The sequence below is a fragment of the Sciurus carolinensis genome, chromosome 7 (assembly GCF_902686445.1).
Source record: "Sciurus carolinensis chromosome 7, mSciCar1.2, whole genome shotgun sequence".
NCBI lineage: Eukaryota > Metazoa > Chordata > Mammalia > Rodentia > Sciuridae > Sciurus > Sciurus carolinensis.
In genome coordinates, this window is record NC_062219.1 from 95936808 (window position 1) to 95956311 (window position 19504).

General features: G+C 35.4%; 1 protein-coding gene across 1 annotated transcript in view; it reads left to right on the forward strand.

The window, feature by feature from the left end:
• The window catches only part of Eys (eyes shut homolog), a 1705088-nt gene extending 1692097 nt beyond the window's left edge, over positions 1–12991 (forward strand). The window contains 3 exon segments of the mRNA XM_047559194.1: positions 674–736; positions 6984–7145; positions 11802–12991. Of these exon segments, the coding sequence (XP_047415150.1) occupies positions 674–736; positions 6984–7145; positions 11802–12991 (1415 nt within the window).
• Positions 12992–19504: the final 6513 nt, after the last annotated feature.

Below are 19504 nucleotides of genomic sequence, written 5' to 3' on the forward strand. Positions count from 1 at the left end.
AAGAGGTGGCACTGTTGTTCCATCATCCACTCTCAGCCTACATTAAAAAGAAATAGGGTGTTAGGGGACAGAGGGAAAGAAACTGAATGTTTTTGGAAGATTTTTTGCAAGAAAGGTTAGGATATCCACAAAAAATGATTGAGAAGAACTTTTAAAAGCAGTCACAGGAAATAGAAGGCCCTTGCCAGAGGGAGGATGAATGTTCCCTTCCCTGGTTGTCAGTTTCTGCTGAGCTGAAGTTGCCTGTGGAACATGGAAAAGAGATCTCAGAAAACCTGGATTTCTGTCCCCTGGAGCGAGAGAAGACAAGACCAGTGCCTGACCCACACTTGAAGCAATCTGAAGGGAAGAGACTGGCTGGAGCTTCCCCTAATGGCAGTCATCTAGGAAGCAGAGGTGCCCCTACACAGATGACAGGGCAAGAGCCCTGTGAGAATGACCAAGATAAGCAGGTATGAATCCTCTTGAAAGAACCTTCACAAAAAAGTAAGCTGTCTCAAGAAGAAAGATTGGTGGCATCTCACAAGAGAGGGCCTTGTCATGAACTTCAAGACAGAGGGCCCAGTGGGTAGCCAAAGGTCAAAGGCCAAAGGAGAATCCTCCATGATAAAGAAGAGCTGAGAGAGCTACAAACAGGCTGCAAACAAGAAAGACCCCTCTGTTTTCTTCTTATCACTAATCCCCAACATGGTCTTGAAAAATCCACAAGCAGCAGAGTGGAAGGTCAAGGAGGAAAGCAATGAACAGCACAAATACCAAAAAGGGCCATACTACTCACACCACTTCACAACCACAGCTTTACAAACTTGGGTCAGATGTGAGCTGTTGGTAGAAGATAAATGCTTAGAATTAGGTGAGAGATGAGGGTTTTGATTCAGACTGAATTGTGTTTCTTAACTCCTAAAAATGAAAATTTGTTACTGAGATATGAAAATAATCAAAGAGCTAAGGGATATGCCCAAGATCTCATCAGAAATGAGAATGACAGAGCCCACAGACATAAGGTCAGTCACAGGGGAAAATTGGGCTACTTCCTAAGTGCTTTCCACAAAGTTCTTTCAATAAACTGTGACAAGTCCTTGAATGTTTCCCCTTGATTCCTGCCGATCCTTTGCTTTTGCTAGAAATATCTTTCTCTGATGTTCCATATCACCTAATCAAGATGTTTCAGTCAGCTTTTTCAGTGACCAGAATAATCTTAAAGGAGGAAAAGTTTTTTTGAGGGCTCCGGGTTTCAGAGATCTTAGTCCATAGAAGACCAGCTCCATTCCTCTGGGCTTGAGGTGAGACAGAACATCATGGCAGAAGAGTGTGGCAGAGGGAACCAGTTCACATGATGATCAGGAAGCAGAGAAAGGTCTCCACTTGCCACATACAAATATATACCCCAAAACCACGCCCCCAATTCCCACCTCCTCCAGCCACACCATACCACTTCAGTTACCACTCAGTTAATCCCTATCAGGGGATTAAATCACTGATTGGGTTAAGACCCTCGCAACCAATCATTTCACCTCTGAACCTTCTTGCACTGTCTCACATGTGAGCTTTTGTGGGACATCTCACATTCAAACCATAATATAAGTGTTTTGAAGAGATATAATGTCTTTCCTTAAAGAATTGCTTGTTTTAGAGTTCTTGGAATTCTGTAAATCAGATGATGCATAATATCAATCCAACTGGTTTCTGCTTTTTTTTTTTTTTCACCAGATTGCCCTGGCCTAGTGCCAGTCAATATTGTGTTGATAATAATATTTATAATAAACAAGATTACAAAAGTGATGATTATGAGTGAAGTTTGTGTAATTTGGATGTGCCCTGAATTATTACTTATTATTCCTCTTAGAAAGCAACCTCTTACACTGACCATTCCTGTGGCTATTGGTCAGAAACTAGTAGATCAGTTATCTAAGAAGAGTGGTTTTGGTGTTTTCTTCTTAAATTAATCTATTTTGATTGGAAAATCTCCCAAAGATGACTCATTGAAAATTACTTTGTATGAGTCACTGGAAAAACTAAATCTTTCCAAATTCTACCTCCAAATGAATAGAGACGAAAGATCTGGCAGCTTATTTAGTGATGATAGATATTACTGAATCAGAATCCTTTGAAGTCCTATTTGTAGCTTCTACCTGCTTCTAATGGTAAACCCACTCACATCCAAAAAGCATCAGAACTTTCAATTCCTTATAGAAGCTATAAGATTTTAGTGCATAAAATAATCAATCATAATTCTTCATCAAAAGATATCATCTATGCATTGTCTCAGAAAGTGTAATCTATTTAAAAATAGAACCTTCACATGTCTTACCTATTAAAACAGATCTGCCCCTTATCAAAGAAAACAGAACATTGAAATTCTTGAATATAAACTTTTAGGAATTTCAAACCAGTTTAAAAATGAGAGGTTCCAGCCTCTGTGCAGCACTTCAAGCAAGGTATTCAGAAAACCAAAAATTCAGGGTCAGGTATTAACATCTCAAATATAACATTTTAATCTAATTATTTAATCCTTATTACAAAGTTACCTTCAGGGATTTTTTGTGATTCCAAAGGGCAGAAAACTTCCATGTGATATAAAATCCTACAAGAAAATTAACAAATTTACTTTCTAATTCTAAAATAATAGTGCTAACCAATACCAACGTTGAATCATCTTGAAGTAGAAGCTAAGGTGCATAACGTAGAGCCCTACAGTCCCTTTCAGAATGGTAGGACTTGCTTCTTAACTATTGGAAATGTTACCTTCCGAGAACCCAAAGCTAAGTCCCTTCCCAGACTTGCTCAAGCTTAGACCTTCTGCTCAGTGGCAGCCTGGGTCCTGTGACTATACGATGTGGTGGTGGAGGGAAGAGTTAGACACTTCAATTGAAATAACTCTGAAGGGTCATCCCTGCTGCAGGACTCCCTGTGAAATCAGCTACAACTTCTCCCTCAATTGAAATAACTGTTAAAACTCTCCCTCTCTCTAATGTCTCTCCAGTCACACTGCCCTCCTTCCTGCTCCTTGATCACGATAGGAACCCTACTACTCCAAGGGTAATTTCCTCTTTCCACTGGTTCAATCCTTTACCTCCTTGAGGTGTTTATTTAACATCACCTTCCTAATACGGCCTCTCCTGACTCTACTCCTTTCTCTTTTCCCTCTTTAACTTATTTTTCTAGGCATCAACATCTAATATATACATGTTGGGTTGATTATTTCCACAAGCAAAGATAAAGTACGAAGGATATTATTTGTTTTGAAGCTATATCCCTGTCAGATAGTCTAAATTCTTCAATTCTACTTTGGTAACCGTTGCCTGTGGTGTGCCAAAGGCTGTCAATGTTCCATAAGTATAGAAGATGGAGATCCTCCTGATAACCTAACTGGGAAGCATTAATTTATGGTTTCAAAATATCTATGCCCCTAGCTAAGCATAGTAACTCAGGCTTATCGTTCCAGCTACTCAGGAGGCTGAGGCAGGAGGATTGCTTGAGCCCAGGAGTTCGAGACCAGTCTGGACTACAGAAACCCCATTTCAAAACAAACAAATGAAGCAAAATACATATAGAATGTTTACGACATGAGTGATTATTTTCAGGAATTGGTGGGTGTATAAGAAATCATTGGGCATATCTCAATTATTAAGCTGCAGTCAATTCTTTTTGATTTTCATTTTTTTAATTCAAAAACAAAACATCTGAATCTCATAGAACTTAGTCACTTTTCCTGTTCAATTTTATCCTTAAAGCTGGAAAATAAGAATGTACTTCTTTTTGAAATAATATTTGTACTGAGCATTTCTTAAAACATACAATGTCAGAGCTACAAATGAAATCCATTTTTTTCTTTTTTCCCCACCATCTTTTTATTTTTAATTCAGAGCTCATTATATATTATTTCATAAGCATTACTTCTTAGGAGAAGTACTGCCTCAGTCAGTTGTTTTATGAGTTTTTGCATGTACAAAATTTCCTAGCTCTTGTTCTTACCCACTATCATCAATGGTTTCAGCAGAAACCTACTTCTGAGGCATAATCCCAGACCCTCCCTGCCTGGGAGCAGGGGACCTTTCATCATGCTGCTCTCAACTGGTCTATTCCATTCCAGAGACCATGCCCAGATATTTAATCCAGCCAAGATAAAGTAGTAAAGCCAAATAGATATCACCACAAAATGTAGTCTGTCTACATTCTTTATTCTGATCTGTATTTCCCACAAACTCTCAAAAGGAAGATAGCGAAAATGAGCCACTTATAAGATTTTAAAGATAGTTAACCAATTACAGACAAAAAAGACAAACTATTCATTATTATAAAATATTAGTGTTTTGTTTTGGATATGAGGTATTCCCTAAAAATCTGTTAATGCGAGAATATTCAGAGATGAAATGATTAATTATTATTATTATTATATTATTAATATTAGATTATTATCCAACCTAATTGATTGGATAGATTGTAACCCAATCTATCCTCATTTGAATGGACTGACTTCATGTTAACTGCAGGCAAGTGGTATGTAACTGGTGGAGGTGGTCACTGGGATGTACCCTTGAAGGGTGCATCTCTCCCAAGGCAACTTCCCCACCCTCTGCCTCCTAACCTCTCCATGAGCTGAGCAGCTCCACTGAGCCCATCACCCATGATGTGCTACCTCATCTTGGGCCCAGAGGAATGAAGTTGGCCATCCATGTACTGAGACCTCTGAAATGGTGAGTCCCAAATAAACTTGTCCTCCTCTAAGTTGTTCTTGTCAGCTGTTTTGGTCAAGGCAAAGAAAAATCTAACTAAATTAACTATCTGCTTATAAAATAAAGCTTGATCCCTATCTCAATTCATTAGTATCCACATAAGTTAAAGGCCTATGAGCCCAGCCTGTAATCCCAGCGGCTCAGGAGGTTGAGGCCAGAAAAGAAAAAGGACTTGGGGTAGCTCAGTGGTAGAGTGCTTACCTAGCATGTGCAAGGCCCAGGGTTCAATCAGAAAGGAAAGGGAGTAGAATTAAATGGTCATAACTCTCCTAGCCTTGCATTTGTATACACAACCAGGGTAACTCCACATTATGTACGACCACAAGAGTGGAAACTTAATAGAATAAGTTATACTTTATGTATGTATATCCTGCCAGAATACATTTTACCATCATGTATAACTAAAATTAAAGGGAAGGGCAAGGAAAGGAGCCAATCTAAAAATGCTACATACTGTATGTTTCCAAATATATAATATTCTGGAAAAGGTAAAACTATGGAGATAGTAAAAAGATCAGTGGTTTCCAGATGCTAGAGAGGAGAGAGTCAACTGGGTAGAACACAGAGAACTAAGGCAATGGAACTTTCCTGTGTGATTTCTTACCAGTGGACACATATCATTATACATTTGTCAAAAATCCACAGACTGTAGAACACCGAAAGTGAACACTGTGAATGATCGACTTTGGGTGACAGTGATGTGTCAATGTAGGTTCATAAGTTGTAACAAATATACCACTCTTTGAGGGAGGTTGATAGCAGAGGAGACTGCACATGTATGGAAGCAGGGCTATGTGGGAACTTTCCGAACTTTTCACTTAAGTGTTGCTGTGAACCTGAAATGGTTCTAAAACAATAATCTATTTAAAAATATTATGCAACTATTTAAAAGAAGCAAAATATGCTAACATCAGTTTCCTGTAATTATTGAATTTTAAAAGCATATTATGGATAGTTTATGTATAATATGGTCTTATTTATATAATATAAATCAGGTACAAAATATGCAAAAACACTAATTGTATGCGCACCAAAAAAGTCTGGCTACATATATTGATAATACCGGTTCCTGGTGGTAAGAGCAGAGTAAGAAAAATAAAATTTCACTTTTTTCTTTGCTTTATATAAATGTTCTGTATTGTTTGAATGTTTTATAATAAACATTTTACTGTAGTAATACAAAACAATCTCAAAAGGAAACCCACTTTTTAAACTATCCTTGCATTTTTAAAATCTATTTTCAATCAGTGTTTATGAAAATGAGGTCCAAGAAATGCTTATGTCAAAAACTCTGGGGTGTCTATTAAGACTATGTATACTCCCTCAATCCCATCCCAACTCTAATAAATCAGGACCTGTAGGAGTGACATATAAGGCTTTACATGCCTAGCAACACTGCCAGGTGATTCTTAAGAGCAGTTAAGTCAAAATGAATAACCACAGTTATCTAAAAATCAACAAATGCCAACAATCTTGTGGATAAACACCTACCAGTTGCCTGTCTGTCTAAAACTGAAAGACAGCAGTTAGCAAAAGCCTGGTCCAAAGAAGGGACTAACTAAATAACTAAAACAATGGCTGAAGTCATGTCATGAACCAAGACACACTCTTAAGAAACACTGTTCCAAGGAAAGAAGGAAGATCAAATTCTGTAGAGGTATGCCAAATGTGCCTAACTTCCTTTCTCCCTTGCATAATTCCCACCTGGTTATACACAGAAGCAACAAATCTGAGTAACTGTTTAATGATTCTAATATTGAAGTGAATTTTCTCATGCTTTAGCACTCATGAGGTACAACCTAAGAATTAGTACTTTCTGAAGAGACCAGAACTTAAATGATTATCCAGTAAACTGATTTGTATGCCCCATTCCTGTCACTTGAAAATGTATCTTGACTTGTATTGTACTCTACATTTGAGTCAGAAGTATAGAAGCTGAAGACTAATTCAGATAGTGATCCCTTCTATCTTTCACCATTTGAGACATCTTTCAGAAACATTTTCTAGAATTTGTTATGCATCTGATACCTCTCTATAATACAGTCTAGAGTAGATTTATACCACACTGTGCTCACCAAAGGGCAGTTACTAGAGCAATAGAAGACTTTTCAATAATTGTCCCCATTACAAAAGCCCAATTAGTGGAGCAGGGCAGACTCACAAAGTTACCAATGTATTCACCTACATCCCACTTTTATCTTAAATTATAAAATTTTCTAAAAGTTCTTTTTTTTTTCTTTCTTTTAGCTTTATCTATAAGTGATCCATCTTTCAGAAGTAATGAGTTATCCTGGATGTCTTTTGCTTCTTTTCCTATTCGAAAAAGAACACATATTAAATTGCAGTTTCAGCCTCTTGCTGCAGATGGCATCCTATTTTACGTTGCACAACACTTAAAAGTGCAATCAGGTAAGGTTGACAGCAAAAAATTAAAATCCTAGTGAATTTTGAATAGTTTATTAAATAATGTGATAATGTGTAATTTTTAAGTTAGTCTGTAAAATATGCAAACACTTGATGTTATGTTCAATTGTCACTGCCAGGGATATGCTTATAAATCTACCTTCCCCCAAAATATATATGCTAATAAAATAGCAAGGTTTTTGGAAATTAAAACTAGAAATATCCAAATACATAGTATATACTAAAATTTATAACAATCTCATAAAATAAAGGTTTAAGTCATGTGTTATGGTTTCAGTATTAGGTGTCTCCCAAAAGCTCATGTATAAGAAAATGCAAGAAAGTCAGAGGTGGAATGATTGGGTTATGAGAGCATTAGCCTAATCCATGTGTTAATCCTCTGATAAGGATTAACTAAGTGAGAACTGTAAGGTGTGCCTGGAGGAGGTGGGCATGCTTTTGGTGTATATATTTGTCAGGGAGAGTCACTCTGCTTCCTGGTGCCATGTCCTGAGCAACTTTCATTCACACCCTTCCACCTTGATGGTCTGTCTCATCTAGGGCCCAGAGCAATGAAGTCAGCAGTCTATGGAGTAAGACCTCTGAAACCTTGAGCACCAAATACACATTTCCTCCTGTAAAATTGTTCTTTTCAGGTCTTTTGATTGCAGCAGCAAAAAAGCTGACTAAAACACCAAGCTTGATAGTCTTATGTCAAAAGTGATAAAATATGCATACAAAGGAAAGGAAGATATGTATAAATTCCAGGAAGATTCTTCTACATTTACAGCTCTAAAAATTCTCTTTAAATTGTTCTTTCATCCAAATAATAAATCTAGGATCCATGTTCCAAAGTCAGTTTATGCTTTTGAATTATAGGAGATGCAAATTCATCACAAAATATGGAATGAATACCCACATAGTATTTTCCAGTCTTAAAATACGATTTTTAAGGTTCTATTAATTTGCTCTAGATTACCATTTTCACAATACCTAGCTCCAGAATTCTGACAAAGAATTTACATATACAGTTATACTTGTATGATGAAATATTTAAAATTTTTACATGTGGCTTTCATCTTCCCAGAAAACAAGTTTTTGGTATTGAGAAATAATTAAATCAGTTTATTTTGTGTCTCACAACAAAAATGGTATTCTGATTTTCACGATCTAATCTAAGTAATTCTTACAGTGGTGTCTTAAATGATGCTGTTAAATGATGAGTAAGTCAACCAGGGATGGTGGCACAAGCCTGTAACCCTGGCAGCTTGGGAGGCTGAGGCAGGAGGACTGAGACTTAGCAAGGCCCTAAGCAACTTAGTGAGACCTTAAGCAACTTAGTGTGATCCTGTCTCAAAATTTAAAAAAAAAAAATTTTTTTAAGGGCTGGGGATGTGGCTCAGTGGTTAAGCACCCCTGAATTCAATCCCTAGAAGAACAACAACAACAACAAAAATATGAAAATGTCAGAGAATTAGACCAAAGTATTTCCACCTCAATACACTGCCAAAATACCCCCAAAATCATTTCAAAGAGAAAAGATAACTTAAAAAGAGAAAAAACATGACTGAGTTATATGTCTTAGATTCTGTTCTTTTGAGATTTGATAGTTGGGTTTAAATTCATGATTAAGTTTCCCAACGAAAATGCCAAATTCAAGGATTATACAGAAAGAAAAATTTTCACTTTTAAAAGACATTAAAAGACAATCAGCTTCAGTTATTTTGCTCATTAACAAAGAATCCTCAAGGTTGATGTAAACAGGACCTTTGTATAAGGTCAGAGATTTAAGATATAGTTAGGATTGTGACTGGCCCAGGAATGCTGTACTGCAGTCTTATAGTGCATATTTGTTTATGTGTATGAAATATAAAGCCAATACATATCAATACCATAGAAGGGAAAGAGCACATTTTCTTGTTATTCAATGCATATAGTTCAGTTCATGACAGTCAAAATTTTCCTTTTCTCTGCCATTAGACACTATTTACAAAGAGATTCATTAGTTTCATATCATGATTGATGCTACATTTGACACTTTCATAGGGAAACCACGTGTAATTTAAAATACTAAAATCAGAACTTAAGCCGGAGAATGGTAGCACACACCTGCGATCTCAGCAGCTCAAGAGGCTGAGGCAGGGGGTTGCAAGTTTAAAGCCAGCCTCAGCAACTTAGCAAGGCCCTAAGCAACTCAGTAAGATCATTTCTAAATAAAATACAAAAAGTGCTTGGAGCTTGTGGCTCAGTGGTTAAGTACCCCTGAGTTCAGCCCCCAGGACCCACCCCCCAAAATCTAAATTTTACATTCTTAGATTAACCTAAAGATAATTAACAGATAAAAGACATAAGCTTATTTTTTTGCAATCAAGTGGCATATTTTAGCGATTTTTGTATAAAATAATTTTAGAACATTTTACTCCAGGTGCATAAAATCATCGTCCTATACTTTCTATCTTTACAGAAAGCTGTCTGTTGTAAACATTACCCAAGCCTCATAGTCAATCCTTTGCTAAGAATTAATAAAGAATGCCAAATAGTTAATAAACAATGTCAAAACTAACAAAGTTCAGCATCATTGATCAATGGGGTTTTCATAGGTAGAATGCCCGATTCCCAAGTTTCCTATATCTCTTCAGAAGTTAATAATTTGAGCAGTCTTGAATAGCATTAAAATTTTTTAAAAATTAGCCTATTTTTAATTAAATACTTTTTAACAGATCAATGATTTTGGAAGACATTTTAAAGAGACAGAAACAATGGTTTCTATTCATCTGTATCTGTTAAAAATTTAACACTCAAAATGATTTTTTGATATATAAAATTATCACTATCTTGTTAAGAACCAATTAATCATCTGAATTCATCTTGATGTAATTCTTCCAAATATGTATTTTTAAAAGTCTAGTCATCTACAATGTGAAGTTAAAAATATTTTTATTGTAAAAAAAAATAGCTTTTTACCATAGAATTTTTACTATGACAAGTAGAAAGAAGCTTATGTGAAAGAGAAACTGGTTTGTGTTCACTTGCAGGCCACAAAGTAAATTCAGGGTATTGTAACATTTTTCCCTTTAGTATCAACTGTTTCATTGTTAGAGTTTCCTGTGTTTTGAAAACATAAATGATCCAATCTGTAATTTTTTCTTATATAAGTTGTAAGTTTGTAATGTTGCTTTTCTTTTTCCTTATACTTATCATTCGAGTTAAAAATTAACATTGAAATAAACTTTTTGTTGGAAAATTTTAGAAAAACAATTTTCACATTATGGGAAAAACACGTTTTTCTTTTAAACTAAATTAGTATATGAGAAATATTCTCAATCATCTCACCCCACAACTCTACAAAGTTATTTCCTTATTCCAGTTACTTATCAGCACCTACTTATATGTCAGGCACTGTGTTAGGCATTGAAGGTTAAACTCTTGGTCCAAATTCAACACAGATCCTGTTCTTACGAAGCCTAGAAGCTAGTGAATGAAGCAACTATTAATCAAATCATCACATATGTAATGACACAGAAGATTGAAAACTCACTTAAAAACTGAGAAAAAATGATCAAAGAGAACCCTATGTAGTTTGATAAGTGTAAAACTGTAGAATTACCAAGTCTTTCAACCATTCTAGAATGGTCTGCAATTTCAGATGCTGTCATAGTTCACGTGACTATGTAATTATAAAATGAGGGAAGTGTTATGAAGGAGGGTAAAAGCACTGAGGGGAAAAAAAAACCTGACCAACTCCAAGAAATCGAGGTAGACTTCTCTGAGGAATTGGTATTTGATCTGAGAGCAAAGGGATGAGCCCGAGTTCCCTGACTGACATGGGATAGGATGGAGGTGTTCCAAGAAAACATGCACAAAGTTCCAGTGCAGAAGGATGGAACCTCAAGGTCGTCATTGGAGTGGAGTGTGGAGTAGAAGAGAATGCACTCTAGGTAATGATGGAGGGAAGGGAGGGAAGTCAGGAAACTGCAGCACATTTGTAGATTATGTTGAAGAGTTTAGGTATTTATCCCAATAGTGGATGCCATTAAAAGGTAGCTTAAGAATCACACCTTCATTTGAAAATATCTCTTTAGCTTTAATGTAGATAAGACAATTGGAAAAGAAAAAAGTGGAGAGGTTTTTTGATTAATCCTAAGTGTGGCTTGGCTTCAAGAATTAAATGAATGAGGGAGGAGTGACTCACCGAGTTTGGGAAGCTTGAAAGAGGCCAGATTTATGGGAGGAAATTCACAAATCAGTATAAGCTTTGGAGCTTGAGAAGAACACACAAGTGGAAATCTCAAGTTGGGATCCATGTACTTTTAGACAGAACTGGAAGCCAAGAGAAATTGGAGAGCATATAACATAGTTTTGAGAGCATCACTATACTGCTCTCATTCCCTTTCCCTGGCCTACCTGCCCAGTATCTTGTCAAAAACAGAACCAATGATTTGGAATAAACATTCAAGTTACTTATTTTTACATTCACCTTCAACTAAATCATTTTAAGAAAAAATTTCAATTTAGTACAATTCAACTACTCAGTGATTAAAATTCTCTATGCTCAAGATGGTCCGTTCCCCACCCCCACCAAAATCAAGGCTTAGTCTAACTGGCCACAAAAAGCAAGTTATTAATCAAAGAAGTGAAATTACTAAATCTTTTTCTTTACAGGTGACTTTTTTTGTCTCTCCATAGTAAATGGTTTTGTTCAGCTTCGCTATAACCTTGGTGACAGAACTCTCATTCTGGAAACTCTCCAAAAAGTAACTATCAATGGAAGCACTTGGCATGTGATTAAAGCAGGACGTATTGGTGCTGAAGGCTACTTGGATCTAGATGGGATAAATGTAACAGGAAAAGCCTCTGCTAAAATGAGTTTTCTGGATACGAATACAGACTTCTATATTGGAGGAGTATCATCTTTACATCTTGTAAATCCCATGGCCATAGCAAATGAACCTCTGGGTTTTCAAGGTTGCATTCGAGAAGTTATTATAAATAATCAAGAATTGCAGTTATCTGAATTAGGGGCAAAAGGTGGCTCTAATGTGGGTGACTGTGATGGGACAGCTTGTGGGTACAATGTATGCAGAAATGGGGGTAAATGCACAGTAAATGGTACAACCTTTTCTTGTAGATGTTCACCACATTGGGCTGGAAATACATGTAACCAGCCTGTGTACTGTTTGAATAATCTTTGTCGCCACCAATCTCTATGTATACCTACTCAATCACTTTCTTACAGTTGTCTGTGTACTTCAGGTTGGGTGGGAAGGTACTGTGAAAACAAAACTTCATTTTCAACTGCAAAGTTCATGGGTAATTCTTACATTAAATACATTGATCCAAATTACAGAACAAGGAACCTTCAGTTCACAACTGTATCCTTAAATTTCAGTACTACTGAAACAGAAGGCTTAATTATATGGATGGGGAAAGCTCAAAATGAAGAAAATGACTTTCTAGCTATTGGGCTTTATAATAAAACCTTGAAAGTAGCAGTTAACCTAGGAGAAAGAGTCTCTGTATCCATGAGGTATAGCAAAGTCACATTCTGTTGCAACAAATGGCACCATATAGTTTTAATTCAAAACCAAACTCTTATCAAAGCCTACTTAGATAGTAGTCTAATCCTTTCTGAGGACATTGATCCATACAAAAAGTTTGTTGCCCTAAATTATGATGGTATTTGCTATTTCGGAGGCTTTGAATATGGTCGAAAGGTAAATGTTGTTACTCAGGAGATTTTTAAGAGAGACTTCATTGGCAAAATTAAAGATGTTGTATTTTTTCAGGATCCCCAAAAAATTGATTTAATTAAATCAGAGGGATATAATGTTTATAATGGAGATGAACAATAGTAGGTACCTAATACTGGAGATTTTAATATACAAAATGTGTATAAATGTAATTATAGTATTTTTTCACATTAATTAGTAAATGAAAATGTTACTATTAATAAGTTTAAGTCTAATACATCTTTTTGGTAAATCTGTAAATTATACAGGCTTTAGTTGCTTTTCCTATATCTATCTATAAATATGTTGATTCTTAAGTTTAAACTCCATTAATTCATTTAGAATTTTTCTTAAATAAAATTCAGGTAGGAATGAATTGATGAGTTAAGAAAGTTATTAACCAAAAGAAAGATAAAAATCATACAAGAAAATATAACCACATTCTACAACTTGGTTCACAGCCATAAGTCTTTATATAATTGCAATAATGAACTTGAATATGGATTTAAAACATGAACATAGGGGGAAGGTAAGGAAGAGTAGCCTGGTAAGAGCTTAAGTCTTTAAACTTTATGGTAAGACATCCAGACATTACAGTATTTATAACTTTTAAAATGGCACATACATATCACAATTAGTATGAAGACAAATACCCTGCAAAATATCTAAATAACTGAAAGTGGTTGCCTCTAGAGTAGTGCTGAGGATTGTTGTTGTAACTCTTGTACAACTACTTGGCTTTTTAAACCATATACCTATATAATTGATCAAATTTAAAATTAAACTTTATTTACATGTCTTTTAGTCTACAAATCTCAAAACTGGCCATGAAACAAGTTCAGAATGTCACTGAAAATTACTTTATCCTGTTATCCTAACAATATATACATACATATATATATATATGTATATATATGTACACCATCAAAAGCTTGAGAAGTATCTTGCTCAAACACAATACTCTGATGTAATTGTGAACAGCATTTCCACCTCCCACTCCCATGCCACCACTGCATACATAAAGTAATTATTACTGTTGTTATTTAGCATTTTCAGCAATTGATATCTGATGACAATTGTAGCAAGAAAACAAAATGACTGCATGACTGCCTTGGAGCATTAACAAGGTGGAAGAGGTTATAGGGGTGTGGGGGTGGAAAAGAGCATTTAAAATTTAAAAGGAAGTAAATGAAGAAAATGTTACAGATAAAGAATGATGAATGCAAAGTTAATGTCTATGCATATTTCAGCCTACTCAAAAGGACTAGGTAATTTATCATTAAAGAATATTACAGGTTTGCTTTTTGTTTTTTTCTTGTTACTTAGGCCACTCTAATCCAACAGGAAAGATACAGGCACTCCTGGAAGGACACAGGAGCAAAGTTAAGAACTATCAAATAGAGGACCGTGTTTCCACACATATTGTCCTATTAACACTAAGATGTGCGAAAGTAGAATACACTGTAAGGCAGACTTGCAGAAGGTCTGCACAATGATTTGAAGGTTTTTGTTTTTAAACAGAAACCACTCATAACAACTCCAATTTTTGAAGGAAAACTTTGACCCTTAACTTGCACTGAACCTTGGAGATACTGAGACCATAAGGATAAATGTTCTGAATAAACTCCTTTCGGAAGCTGATAATCACACCTTTAAAAACATACACCATGTGTGAAGCAAGAAAGCTGTTCTATGGACTGTTACAAAAGCTTCCTGGAAACTTTGGTCTGCATCTCACTCCCATCATATCAGGTCATGTGTTCTTTCTTGAAAGCAGCACTTCCAGGTGTGGTTCAGTGTCCTCTTTCCCAACAACAAATCTGTGTGAAGCCAGATTTTCTTCATATAGTCAAACAAAATGACATATTGCAAACATTGAATGTAGAAACAGATAATCCAGTTGTCTTAAAGCAAATATACAAAAATGAAAACAGTTGACACTCTTCTCACTAAACTGATTTAGTCTGGAAGTTATTTTTCATACAGATGTTATATTGACCCAAAGGAGTTATTGTTAAATTTAATATTATTATCACTTTAATTTCTAATATATTAAATAACAATAGAACCATATACAATAGCTTTGGTATTCTCAATAAACTTATGTAAGAGTATAGCAGGTCTCCAAATCAAAGAAGTTGGAAAATTTCTTTTTGAAGCTGCCTTTTGCAACTGCAATTTTACATTCAGATGTTATCATTTGTCTTCTATGTTATACAGCAAGCTAAATAAGGCTGGACCCTCACCATGTTGCTCACTGAATTCCAATTAAGCAAATGCATAAAAAATAGGTACATAATAAATGTATAAGAACTGAAAGCTGTTTCCTAGAGATTCTCCTGTCAGAAAGACTTGGTGAAAACTTTTTTCATCCTAAAACTCTGCAAACTTCATGTGGTCAATTATCAGCATTCCTGTTTTTGCTATTTTACTGATGATGGTATTGACAATTTCCTATGTGTTACGTGCTTTTTCAGTAGAAAATAAAAATCACTGATACAAAAGGACCTTTAAGATAATTTCACTATAAATGTTATGATGTTTCTGAAACAAAATGCTGAATGCAAACATATAAAGTAAGGTGAATTACCTAAACTACTCAATGTCAATATTTGCCTTTTGAAAGACTCAAACAATAAATTCCTGGGAAGAAAAAAACCATTACTTTTGGGGAAAAAATCCTTTTAAAATAAAGAATATTTTTAAAAGACAACTTGGAATGATACACATACATATGTACACACAATGAACTATTTCATGTAAGTAGATATTTTAGAGATATTTGGAGTTATGCTGAATGCACTGCCTTTTAAGTACATATGCTGGGGTTTCCTTCAATGACTGTTCTATTAACATTATATTTAAGCCGGGTACAGTGGTGCATGCCTGTAATCCCAGCAGCTCAGGAGGCTGAGGCAGGAGGATCAAAAGTCAGACTCAAAGAGGTGCTAAGCAACTCAGTGAGACCCTGCTTCTAAATAAAATGCAAAATGGGTCTGGGGATGTGGCTCAGTGGTTGAGTGCCCCCAAGTTCAATCCCCAGTACTCTCCTCAAAAATGATTAAACTCAGAGTGGACTTGAGTTTTTCAGACAACTTTTTCCTAGCTGCTGATTTAATACTTGTTTTCAACTCACCCCACTACCTTCTTGCTCTACATGAATTACAAAAATACTTTATGCAACAGTAATTAAAGAAGTGGGGTGTTTGGCACTTTTAAAAGAAACAAAAATGAACCCCAATATTATGTATAATCATAATGCACTAATACAAAAATTTAAAAAGCAGCACCAATTTTATTTGTGACCTGTTTCGGGAGACACAAAACTAAATATTGCTTATTGTACTTTGCAAATTACTAGTAATTAGTAACCTGACCAATGTTTTAGAGGTATCTGAGATGGGAATAGTACGAGTGGCACATCCAAGTGTAAAAATTAGGCAAAATTATTTTTACTGAGTTCATTATCAAGCTCTCATAATGCATTCAAACTTAACTGATATACTTTACACAGCTACTCTTAAAAACTTATGGGTGTAAACTTACCTATTAATAAGCAGTTTTATGTTCACACAGGATAATTTTATATGTTACAAAAGTATAAACACATTTGTAATACTCAAGCGGCTTAACACCACTCCATTTTCTTCTCTATTGTTGGCATCATTTACGATGGCCTTAGATATTCCATAACTCCAAAAATCTAACATTAGCTCATCAACAACTAAGCTATAATTAGCAAGCCAAGACAGAACAATGGTCCCACAAAAAAATGTCTACAGTGTAATTACTGAAACACCTGCAAATATATTAGGATACATAGCAAAGAAGAATTAAGATCATGGAATTCAGATGGAATTCAGATTTTCCGCTGACCTTAAAATAGGAAGATCATCCTAGTTCTGGGTAGGTGAATATAATCACATGGGTCCTCAGAAAAGGAATGCACCCTGCTGACTCTCTGATCTTAGTGAGACTCACATCAGACTCATTTACAGAACCATGAAATATTAAATTTATGTGGTTTTTATGGTAATTTCTCATAGCAATAGAAAACTAAGAGGACTACAGAATTAAGATTTGTGATTTACATAAATTTTGCAATTCTACACACACAAAAACCCCAAAGGTTTTTGGTTATTTTTTGTTCACTTAAGAGTTGGGCTGGTCAGTGCTGTATTTCAGTAAGGTTGGTGGAAGAAGGGTATCAAAGGTATATAAAACAATTAGGCTTTTTGCTCCTCACTCTTTCATTCTCATTTCTCAAAACACAACTGCCAAGTACATGGACTCTAGAGAAAAAGCAGACCTTAGCTAGGATTCCAACTCTGAAAACAGCACTCTAGCCTCGGGCAACTTTTCTAAGTTCCAGTTTCCTCAGCTCTAATGTAAGTCTTTGCTTTTCAAGGATGAGCAAGGCTCATATTAAGTATTCAGTACAAGGCTTGGCACAGAGGGCACAAGATTTTGTATCACAAGGATTACAAGGGATGAACTTTATACAAAATGAGATATCCTGGTACATTTTATCTAACAGATATATACAAGCAGAATCATTCTAAATTTTTAAGAATGTTGAACTTTTTGTAAAGAGCAAGTTTTCCTTAAAACAGGAAAAACTTAAAGATGAAATTTTATAGACATCACTAGTTTAAGGCTGGTTGTAGGTGAGATTCAAGAGACTAAAAATGGCTTTGGAGCTACTACTTAACAAAAATGTTTCTTATTTTCCCATTCTTTTCTCACAAGGAAAACCTCATGCTTAGTATGGCTTTCCTGCCTCTCCACAATATTACAGTCAACCAGTGTTTGTTAAAAGACTGAGTTCTGGGACAGGGGAGTAGCTCAGTGGTAGGAGGGCTTGCCTAACATGTACTCTAGGCAAGAGGCCCTGGGTTCAATTTCCAGCACTATTAAAAAAAAAAAATTCTGTTTCTAACATTTAGTAGTCCTATAATTCTAAGAGATGGGCGACACCAGCTGGAAGCTATTTAGGTTTTGCCTATTTAAAACAAAACAAAACAAAAAAAAACTTGTATCAAGATTCAATGAGCTGGGCGCAGTGGCTCGTGCCTGTAATCAGGAGGCTGAGGAAGAGAGTTCAAAGCCAGCCTCAGCAACAGTGAAGTGGTAGGCAACTCAGTGAGACCCTGTCTCTAAATAAAATACAAAACAGGGCTGGGGATGTGGCTCAGGGGTGAGCGCTCCTGAGTTCAATCCCCAGTACCAAAAAAAAAAAAAAAAAAAAAAAATTCAATGAGATATAAGCCAGGCGTGGTAGTGCACACCTGTAATCCTAGCAATCTGGGAGGCTGAGGCAGGAGGATCTTAGGTGCAAAGCAAGTCTCAGCAACTAAACAATGCCCTAAGCAACTTAGCAAAGCCCTGTTTCAAAAAATAAAAAGGGCTGGGGATGTGGCTCATTGGTTAAGCAACCCTGGGGTTCAATCCTTGGTAAAGAAAGAAAGGGAGGGAAGGAGGGAAGGAGGGAGGAAGAAAAGATATGAGAGAGAGAGAGAGAGACAGAGAGAGAAAATCAATAGATATGAACAAGAAATTTCAGAGTAAGAATCAAAGTATAAAACTTAGCTAAATGGTGTCCAAAAAATTGCTTAAAGGCTTTCTTCCATTCAATAACTTATTGTTTTTAACTTGTATCTTAGAAATCAGGTGTCAGATCAACCCCTGAACCATGTAGATGAGTTAAAAAGTAGATTTACTGACAACATACATATTTGTAAACACTAATTTCTTCATAAAGATGAAGAAATGCAAAAGATGACTGACTTTAGGTTTTGTTTGGGAACTCTTTTTTCCACCCAAACAATTTCCAAAAGAAAAGCTGACCAAAGTTAAACAGACATTATTTAAATAAAAGTGCCTCATTTTTGTACTTTCACAGTAATAAATTTTGGAAGATAAGGATTTTTTTAAAAATGTGTTGCAAATTAGAAGAAAATGTTTTGTTTTTGGTTCTGAATTTCCTCTCCAATGAAAACAGCAAGGCTAATTCAGTTTTAAAACCAAATTTCAACTGTACTCTTTAGAATCTCTAAGAAAGCAATCTTCTTAACTTTGTGGAGTTATTTATATTTTTCTTCAGAGGTATAGGTAGATAACTAAAAATATAGTTTCCTCTGCCCCACCCCTTTCTTTTGGTATGAAGTAGTAGCATCATTCATTAGCTATTCCTTCAAATTATACATGTCAATAGAGTATATATTTCAGGGTGCAATTAAATTTAGATTTGGATAAATATTAGCCTCCATGTGCTTTATATTTCAAATATAACTGACATATTAAATTGTACAGGTGCCCTACAAACAAATCAGAGTTAATTATGCATTTCACAAAAAGATTTAAAACATCTCACTTAAATTTTTATAGCCATACAATGACTAGAGAGTCAACAACAAAATTTGAAGGTATACAAGTTTTCAGTAACATACCAAATAAATGGGTTATAACTCCAATTTTTCATTGGCAGTTCTACATATAATCTCCTTAGAACTACACAATTTATCTCAGTTTATAATCTAACGTGTAAAAACAATCGTTTTCCCCCTCATCTAATGCCTTACACAGCTAGCTATGTTTAGACGTTCTTGTCTGATTAAGAGAAAAATGCCTGAAGAG